At 36.0% G+C, this 10,660-nt stretch overlaps 1 protein-coding gene across 1 annotated transcript; it reads right to left on the bottom strand.

Moving 5' to 3' along the window:
• Positions 1–2,616: 2,616 nt before the first annotated feature.
• LOC133859148 (F-box/FBD/LRR-repeat protein At1g13570-like) lies at positions 2,617–8,751 on the bottom strand. The gene is made up of 4 exons (XM_062294468.1): positions 8,552–8,751; positions 3,384–4,307; positions 3,119–3,277; positions 2,617–3,007 (listed from the first exon to the last, which is right to left on the bottom strand). Exons 2-4 carry the CDS (start codon positions 4,227–4,229, stop codon positions 2,732–2,734), a joined length of 1,281 nt encoding a protein of 426 aa, XP_062150452.1. The 5' UTR covers positions 4,230–4,307; positions 8,552–8,751; the 3' UTR covers positions 2,617–2,731.
• Between the last annotated feature and the right edge of the window lie 1,909 nt (positions 8,752–10,660).

The raw sequence follows: 10,660 nt of genomic DNA, 5'->3' as shown, positions 1-10,660 counted from the left end.
ATCCTGTGTCCAGATAGTGACCCATTATGGTAAACAAGTAGGTCAAATGTTGGATCTGACATCTTCTGCACCTTGTGATCTAAACAAAAAAGAATTGTCACACTCTAGCAATAAAAACTGTAAAATTAACTACCAAAGAGATGGGCAAAGAAAGTATGTAAAATGTAAAAAACAAGTAAGACCCTCTAACTCAATTACACATGCACATTCAAATACTTCTGCCCTGACACGTTCTGAGAAGCAACATGATAACATCAACAATTGATTGAAGTAATTAGCACAAAGATTTGATAGCATCAGCAAGTATGACAATATGAAACAGAGAACATAAAATTAGATATGATTTTGAAGATGAATATAAGTAGTGCACCAAGTTCAACCAAACAAGTAGATCGATTAAGGCAACAAAGTACCTCTCTCTATTTTTTTTTTTTTTTTCATTCTAAATTTGAGATGCAAAATTAGTAATCAAATTTTTGCATTTAAGATTTGATTATCGATGATGAAAAAAAAGAAGTGAAAAAAGAAAGGGCTACATCCCTTGTCAGCTTTTGTTTTGTTTTTAGGTCCTCATAGCATGTTACATAGCCTCCCCTCTCTCTCTCTCTCTTTTTGGTAGAGGCATTTTTTAAGGGGCCTTTACAAGCCTAAGCTGCTTATACTATTGAGCCGGCCCTGGCTCTGCTTGCTTGTGTTCTGATCTGATAAAGTTCTCAATGTCGAAATGTTAATTTGAGGCTGAATTAACACAGTGTATAAAGAGTGTAATGTAGCTTAGAACTGTTATTCCAATGGTTCCCCCAAAAAACTTGAGAAAAAAAATGTAATCACCTGTTCAAACAACTTCCAAGATGACTTGACATGCATATCTCTAGTTTTAACCAAAAAATAAAAAGTTTTGATGTGCACAGTTGGTGAACAAATTATGGATTAGATCCTTTATCATGTCTTGACACTTAGTTGCAGGGTGAAACTAATCCAATAATAGTGATTTTTGTACATTATTATTCCCTTTTTGCCCAATTGGGACCCTCTCAGCCAACATGTGCAACCACAACCAAACTGGACAACAACCCAACCAAACTGCAATAAAGTGTACAACAACCGACAATCATTTGTTCCAAAAACCAACAAAAGACAAAAACACGTGATGATGGTCAGGCCCTACCCAGCTTTTTTCCACCCACAACAACCGACAAGCATTTTTTCCAAAAACCAAAACAAGGATTAAACCGACAATCGCAATGCACAATCCATATATATAGCACAAAACAAACTTCTAAAAACACAAAAATGGGCAAAATACCTCGGAATGTGCCGACTTGATGAGCGAGCGAAATCCCCCTTTCTTCTACGTCCGGCCGATGTTAGGTGATACCTGAGCGAAAAGACCGCAAGTCACGGAGCATCGGCCGGTTTTGTGGAGTCGACGGGAGAGAAATCGAGAGAGAGTCCAAGAGGGAGTCGGCCGGTTCTGTGGAGTCGATAGGAGAAATCGAGCGAGAGTCCGGGAGGGAGTCAGCCGGTTCTGTGGGGTCGACGGGAAAGAAATCAAGCGAGAGTCCGGGAGGGAGTCGGCTGGTTCTGTGGAGTCGATGGGAGAGAAATCGAGCGAGAGTCCGAGAGGGAGTCGGCCGGTCGAGAGGGATTTTAGGGATTAGGGTTCTTCACTTCACAAGTTCATTTTTCACGATTTCATGATGAAACTGACAAATCCTTTTTGATTTCTTTTTGAGATGAACGACGAAATGATTTAAATTTTTTGTTTGAAATATTTGAGTTTCAGTTAAGTTTCTTAAATTGCAAAACATTTTCCCCCCAAAATAAACAAATGACGTGGATGTGTGATGTGGAGGTGTTTGAGTGATTTGGAAATTAAGTAGATGCTGACGTGTCTCAGTGAACAGGTGTCGACATTCTAGTGGTGCTAAGTGTAAGTGACGTGGCGAGCCGTTAGTTTTTGAACGGAAAAGTTAACCGAAGTACTAATTAGGTCATTTCCCAAAACTTAGGTATCATCTGTGATGCAAATTGAAACTCAGGGACTAAAAAATAAAGTTTTTAAAACTCAGGGACTATAGAGGTACTTAACCCTTCTTTTTATTCACAAAGATAGAATTTTAAAGTAATAATATTTAGTAGACTATTATACGAACTGCCATACAACTAAGATGACGTGACGGTAAAAATCAACCCTTGATTTTTTTTTTGGATTTTTTTTTTTTACAAATATTGATCCAATGAATAATTTTTACTGTCATATTATCCAGTTGAATACCAGTTATATAACATTCTACTAAATACTACCCAATGAAGTTTTCCTCCCATAATCTTTGATATTCTTGCAAACTTGTTGCTCCACAGGAAGAGTTGATTCAGCCTGTTCCTGTCAAAGGGATATATATATATATATATATATATATCTTATGGGGTCATTCAGATTGCTCAATTGTTTAGCTGAATGATATGCACATTCCCACAGATATAATATGTTTTCTCGATAAAAATAAAAAAAATAAAATAAAAATAAAAATAAAAAATAATAATAATAATAATAATAAATAAATAATAAATAATAAAAAATAAAGAAAGAAAGAAAAAGAAAAAGATAAGAGCTAGTTTGAAGATTCAAATTTCTTTTAGTGATTTATGAGAGGATATTCTAGGATTTAAACCAAGTACATCCAAAAATGCAAAGACAGAAGGGGATGGCTGGAGGAAGAGACGAGGCCTATAAGGTTAAACTGGTAACCTTCACATGATCAGAAGCCCGTTCAACTTGCATAAACAGCGAGTCCGGAATCCTTTCACCGCCGTATTTGACAACAGTCATTGCCTCGAGCGCCGGAGAATGAGCAAGAATAAACTTGATAAACTCCCACTCGGTTCTTGTGCCCCATATACCTCTTATCTTCACTACTTTAAGTTTGATGAAGTAAGTCTCTAATAGGCAGTGTGCCCTTAGAAAATCCAGGACGGTGTTTGAAACCTCACTTGAATTGCTAACCTAAACAGTTCAACAGGATATCAAACTCAAATTCATCAAATCAAACAAGATAGAAACAGATAATCTTGGCCAACAAACCAGAAAGCAGAAAGAAAATATAAGAAAACTCACCGAAATTATGAGTTCCTCCAGATTTGGGGCGCTATTAAGCATCGAAAACGAGACCCTCACATCCTTTAAATTGTCAAATCTTACTTCCCTAAGGTCAAGCGCTAAGAGATGGTCTAGCATGGCAGGAAGTCTCTCTGGTATATCATTAGAAGCAAGAAACTAGCAACAAATGCACCAAGTACATACAAGCAAGACAATTACAAGTCAAGTAAAAACAAAACAAAACAAAACAAAAATCAGAAAAACAAAATAGAAAAATTATTACCTCAAGAAAATGAGTGGACAAAGTAAGCTTTTTAATACCATACAGACAACCAATAACCCTGACCAAATTGCAAGCTCTTCCTTGATCAGGGTGCCGGGGTATCATCTTTAAGCGAATATCGACACTTGAAAGGAGCGGAGCATTTTGCAGGCAAATATCTTCAAACTTGGAATCTATTTTCAGATACTTCAGGTTAAGATTGTTGATTTTAAGAACAGCCGAACGCTCATTGTTCAACAATGTCAATCTCTCAAGAACAGGGCAGTTAGCAATTAAGAATTCCAGTGTGTCACTCCTGATGGAACTGTTAGCGAGATGGAGGCTTGAAAGAGAGTTGAATCCTCTAAATGAAGGAGATAGGTTGATTACACACCCATAAAGTTCCAAGCAACTCAACTGTGGACAAGAGAATAGACAAGCTGGCAACTTAAAACGCATCACACTGTCAAACTCCTGAAGAACCAACTCCTTAAGACCTCTCTCTGTTAAAAACTGAATCCACTGATCCAAATCAGAATGGATTGGGTGACAATAAGCAGCAAGCTTAAACTTCTCTATTGAGCCACTGTGATTTGATTGGACCTGATGCATGATTTTCATGATTTCTTTCCATCTCAACACTTTGTCTGATAAACAACTGGGGAGGCATTTATCATCAATAATGAACCGTGAAAGGCTAGTCCATTTATATCTCCACTTACTTGATAAGATACTGGTCCTTGCAGCTTCTTTTAATGGCATGTGCACAAGAATGGTATCTAATACATCCCATGGTAGATTGCTAATCCTATCAATGTTTGTGTGCTTTTCCATCTCAGTCATACCAGGCTGGTCAGTTTTCCTCATGTTCTTTTCAGATGAACAAATTTTAATGGATGTCAATTCTTCAATAAAGCAGATACTTCAGAGGCAAAGTACATTAACCTATGAAAAGAATGAGGTTAAATTATAAACACAAGGTAAAACAAGAAATTGTTCAAACTTACCAAACTATTAATTCAAATAAGATAGGTCATTGGGGATAATTAAGAATATCAATCAGGTAATATTCCTCCGATAGGCCATAGGGGATAATTAACCACCCTCACCAACAAAATATAATTCAACCAAAAACAGTGCCAAACAACTGCCTTTCTTATGGTAGTATACCAATAATCAAAATTAATTTCTTCTTTTGTAAACCAATAAGCAAAGTGATTCATAAAAGAAGTAACAATTTCTGATGATGCAGAGACCCAGTAGAACAACCTTCCTTGCCCCTCACTAACTTCCCCAACCGTTTCTCTTCTCATTCCTACATATTGCATACCTAGTCTTTCCAACCCATAACCTAGTTTATCAGCTAGGCCAGTTATCCTTATGAAGCATAGATAAAAATGTTAATACTGATTTACTTATCAAAGAAAAAAAAAATTGTTAAGGTAAGCAGCCACATAGAGGGGTGCAGTCCGTCTCTAATTTGAGATTTAGGGGACATCTGAGAAATAGGAGAATTGTGGGGGTGGGGTGGGGGGTTTCAGTTAATTTTAGCCCTGTGTATTCCATTTTACAGCGAATATTATCATGTGAATGCATCTCTAACTTGGTCTATGTCTGATTCCACCTGCTGTAACCCACTTTACTAACTGAATATTATCCATTACAACAGTCCTTTTAGCCCTGTGTATTCCATACAACAGGCAAATATTATCATGCAAATGCATCTCTAACTTGGCCTATGTTTATATCCACCCGCTTTAGTATATGTACATTTGTCCATTAGAGCACTAGCAGCAACTTCCCTTAAACTTTTCTCAATTTAGGGAATTAAACCACTTTTTGCTCCCCTATTCAAATGCGCTCCACAATAACTTCCCTTATTCTTTCCCTATATCGTTTAAATATTATTCAAATTAAATGTTAAGAGAAAAATAGATGAAAGAGAAATCATTTAAATATTATTTCAAATAAATGTTAGAGGAATGAGAGAGGAAAGAGTAAGTTTTTTATATTCAAATAATGCTAAGGGGACTACTTTTGCTTCTCTAGATGTAGGGTACAACTTTTGGTTCCCTTGGTGTTTCATTAATTTAGGGAACAACAAGGGAATCTTATTCAAGTGGTTTTTTAAGAGTTTTCCCTACATGTAGAGTGAATGAGATTTAAGGCAGCTGCTGCTAGTGCTCTTACAACACAGTCCCTATTGATCCAAATTTACATACCACACATATCTTTTCAAAGAACCACACAGGCCTTTCCACCCTTGTGTTGGGGCATCCATCTGACCTATGGGTTCAATGCCGAGCCCAGAAGGCCTAAAGTATCACATCTACTAATATATCTTTAAGTCATTATGAGTGTAGTTACACAGGTATTTTTATATCTGACTATATGTTTTTCTTATATAAAATTTCAGTTTTTCTTTTTTTTCATATTACCCAAATAATACAACCCCATACAACTACAACGTAGCTAACCCACCAATGCAACTCCATGTACAAATTTAGATCCTCCTTCTCTCACAATGACTAAGGCCCATCCTTGCTTCTTGCTCTCTTCCACCATGCCAAAAAGCCTTCCTGACTGAAAAAATTCATAACACAATAATCATTGCTTGTTTTAGTTTTTTCTTTTTTGGTTTTGTCTGAAAGGGGGGTGGTTTCTTGGGAAAGCATTAGTAGTCACATGTCTATCTTGCAGACTATGAGGAAACATGAGCCCTTCAAGGAATTATGGTTCCAGAACTAGATTTTAAGGCAGCATACAAAACAATTGAATGATCACAAATATTCGAATGATCATTCAAATATTTCAGAGGGTATGTATACTGTGAATTACAATGTCAAGACTATACAGTACAGTCATTTTTAGTAAGCCCTTCAATTAGGTGGCATCCTTTTTCCAGCTCTACTCTGTCCACGTTAACAACTAATAAGATGTACTTAACAAAAAAAAAAAATTGAGAATATATTGTTGCACTAAGAATTGCTATGTCAAACTTGAGGACCTTCCATCCAACTCCGTCTCCATTTACTATTTTGTACGGTTTGATACATTGTGTAGGACTACTACATCGGTTTTGTAGCAACCACAAAAGTTTCTTGCTTGAAAATTTTAATTCTTCTATCACTAAGCACAAAGACCCTCTTTCCCTTTACTCTCATTTACCATTGCAACCTTAAACATCCAAAATATCAATTACTATATACCATGACAATCAATAATGTTTATTTATTTTTAGACGAGGAACTCCTCCAAGGTAAGACCACTTCGTGTACAGTGTACCCATTCCTGTCAGGTAAACTTCAGACCCGTGCAAAGCGCCCCCTCCACATGGATCGGGTAATACTCCGGCTTCGCCGGCCCCAAAGAATTGTTTGCAGCTAAAGGGATTAGAACTTTAGACCTGATGGGAATGCCACCAAGACTAAGACCCTTACCACTTAAGCCAACCCCAAGGACAATCATTAGTGACTCCAACTAACCATAAGATACATCATTCTCACTACATTTCAATCTTTATTTAATCAAGATCTTATATTTGGTCCACCAACTTATGCCTTGTTAGCTAGTAAACTGCTTTTTTCACAGCTCACACATAATTGTAAATTAACCTAGGAGTAGATGCCTTTAGGCCTCAAATGCAGGTCACAATGGGGCCCTTAAAGTGCATAGCACTTTATGTCCTAACATAAATCTTTTAGAGGACTAAAGGCTATACTTCCCTTTTCCTATATTACTAAAGTGGAGGTAGCTTCATGGTTTCCAATTCAATCTCCAAACTATCTTTCTGGCCAGAACAGCACTTGAATCAAGTGACATATTTTTACATGAAGCACCGCATTTCTCTTGGAGTCTAAAGGTTTAGGGAACAGCCAAATGTTTCTCATATCATCTTTAGAAGTGCATGCTTCAGTCAGCGTTAACAATCCCAGAAACCTTCAAAATATTATAGCATCATTTTTGTTTTTGTTTGTTTTCTTTAATAATTTTGAGCACCCAAAGCAAGCTACAGTGAAGTAAACCATCACTGACCATCTTCAGATTTCACATATGATGGGCATATAGAAAGTATTGTCATCCATCATTTTCTAGCTTCAAAAAGGCTCAGTTATTTTTCCTCAACTTGTGACAGGCATACTTGTGTAATTCACAGGCAGTAACAGGCAACACTTTTGACTCCAAACTGAAAGCTCACTAGGAAGTTGCCATGTCGCAACCAACATTTATCTCTTCATGTGGCATTTAAGATGGTATAGGATTATAATGTGAGTGGATTTTGCTCATCCAACATTGGAAATTCCAGTACATGCCTTCTTACCATAAACAATAATGAATTTACAAACCATATTTGTTGTATACCAATGCACTTTAGACAAACCACCCTCAAACCATCAACAAAGATAGAACTAGATAAAGGTTAGCGTGAGGGAACCCTGTGAGGACTTAACTGGATAAATTTATCATCAGTTTTTAGCACAAACAAACCAAAATAAACTATACGAGAATAAAGGAGCTTCATTTTTTCCTGCACTAATTATGTACAGATGTAAATTCTGCTATAATCCCTGGCTAAAGAACATTCCCAAGGGAAATAGCATGTATGCAAATATCTCTTTTCCTGTTTTAGTAAAAGAAAACGATCAGTGAATGATAGCCTCAACTATCAGAAAAAATCTCATGATCCACTTAAATGTATCCAATTACATAGGAAGGTCTACGCACTCTCATTTCTGCCATTAGTAAAATCAACATAAGTATTCTAATATAAATCTAAACTGCTGTGAAATTCCATACACATATGCCATTAAGAACAAAACCCATATTATTCCTTTTCCTCCATAGTGCTTCTGGAAAACTGTAAGAACTCAATAAAAGCCTCAAATTCAACTGCCACTCCAACCCTCAACCAGCTATATGACATTCCAAATCCTCACTTATTTTCCAATGTTTCACCAACCAAATGGAACATTTCTGAACAAAATCAAACAAAACCAATCCAAACAACCACCGGGCACATGACCTCTTCACAAATTCCAAACAATCTACAAACTTTAGCACCCATTTGGCCATTTATCAACAAAAACACTGACCCAAAAACACATACATATAAATACACGTAAACACACAAATAATACATACAAATATATAAATATACTCGGAGAGAACGCGAAAAAGAAGAATATTACCGTGCCACCGGCGGTGATCGGCGGTGGTCACAACCGGGGGTGAAGTTGTCGCCTGCCCTCGTGCGCCAACAAAAGGGTAGACCGAAGACGAAAGAAACTCTCTGCTCCGAAACCTTTTCTTCTTTGTTTATTGAATTTCCATCTTCTTTATTGTTAATAATATTTGTAATTCCTTCAGGCTTCAGCAGCTTTTGTCGATTTCCCTTCAAAAAAAAAAAAAAAAAAAACCTTTTGTCGATTTCAGTTTCTAGACCGTATCAATTCTTAGGTATAGTATCAAAGTAATATTTTAGTTTTATTTATTATATTCTTTAAATTAGATGATTGAGATTCTCTCATATTTTATATTTAATTTTTAAAATATTAAGATACTAAATCCTGAATTGTTAATAGTGACAAATATTAGAGAAATGATACATACACTCATTTCTCACAACAGTTTCACAACAAGCTGACATAGCGGGTAATATTTTATTATTTTTTTTGTTCTCTTTTCTTTTCTTTTTGTAAAAAAATAATAAAATATTACCCGCCACGTCAGCTTATTGTGGGACTGTTGTGAGAAATGAGTGTAGGAATCATTTCTCCAAATATTAATATTAAAAAATCTCAGTTATTTAATTTAAAAATATTCCAATGATTCTACGTAATCTTGATTCCAAAGATTATTGAAACCACTTGGTCTTATAAAAGTGCACAATTATGTATTTTATTCGTTATTTATTGTTATTATTATTATTATTATATATTCCTTTTAGCTTGGAAATTCCGCAGCCAAAATACCTTTAGAGAGAACATAGACGTCCAAGTTTGTAAAAATCATCAAAGGCTGTTAAAAGCTAGGGTACAACTTTTTCTTTTTCTTTTTCTTTTTCTTTTTTTTTTCTTTTTTTTTGTCTTGATTTACATAACAACATAATACTTATTTTATTGACCATGATCATCCTTGCTTAGCTTACTGCATGTTAGAAATTGTTCTTCTGATTTTGTTATAAAAATAAATAAATAAAAATAGTTCTTCTGATCATTGAATCTGTACATGTTTTCGTTCTAAGCCCAGCCTAGGCTCACTCAAGGTCCAATGATCAGGGGAACAACTTGTAGCTGTAGAGGCATGCAGCCCATTGGGCTGCAAAAACCATCCATGGAATTCTTTACTTTCAAAAGGTATGTCTTGAATATCGGATACTTGCTCCCTTTCAAAAGGTATATGTCTCTTCTTCGTTTCAATATCAATGTTGTTCTTCTGATAAATTTTACGTTTTATTTATTATTATTATTATTATTATGTCTTTCTTCTCACTCCACATATATGTGGCTTGAAGATGAAGGACGTGATTGTTTCGTGGTGTAGTACTAGTGCTTACAGGTATGATTTTGATTTTTTATGTTGGTTCAATCTGTGCACTAGGCTGCCATTAAAAAAAAATTGCCCACTCGTGAGCAGTTACAGGCGGGGAGGCAGAATCTGCTCGTCCTAGGCGGCAAATGTTTATTCAAAACCCGCCACCATCCGTTGAGGGCGATTCCAAAGGCAGAAATCTCATGTTCTCCACCCATAGGGGGGGAGGCATACAATCCTACATATGCATATTTATAATTAATGCATTTTCAGCTATAGTTGGTATCCAAGGAGAGAACCAAATATCCAGAGACTAAAAACATGAGGGGAGTAGCAAAAACCCAATTTAAGCAAAGGAACCACAGATTTGATACCATTCCAGATAAAAGACCCCGAGCATAAAGGGCAAGAGAGAAGTGTTCCATACTTGATATATTTTTCCTTGAAGAGTGATATCCAAAGTGCATCATGATTGGAAAGAATTTTCCAGCCAATGCGAGACATTTATATCTTTCATTAATCAGAAACCAATACCACCTTAATCTTTAGACAAACATATCAAACTCCAAAATTTAAGAGTAAGATTATGAGATTTACCTTTAGGGAAACCCCACCTAAAATTCCTGAATGCATTGTCAAGGTGATGACAGAGAATATCTAAGAACATAAAAGAACTCATAGCATAGGAAGGGATAGAAAAAGCTACCATGCACTTTAAGTAAAACCGATTTCCTTGTTTGGGAGAAGGTTTTAGATCTCCATCCTTC

This window comes from Alnus glutinosa, chromosome 2 (genome assembly GCF_958979055.1).
Source record: "Alnus glutinosa chromosome 2, dhAlnGlut1.1, whole genome shotgun sequence".
Classification (NCBI taxonomy): domain Eukaryota; kingdom Viridiplantae; phylum Streptophyta; class Magnoliopsida; order Fagales; family Betulaceae; genus Alnus; species Alnus glutinosa.
Note: the sequence above shows the minus strand (reverse complement) of the source record. Positions and strands in the feature narration are given on the sequence as shown.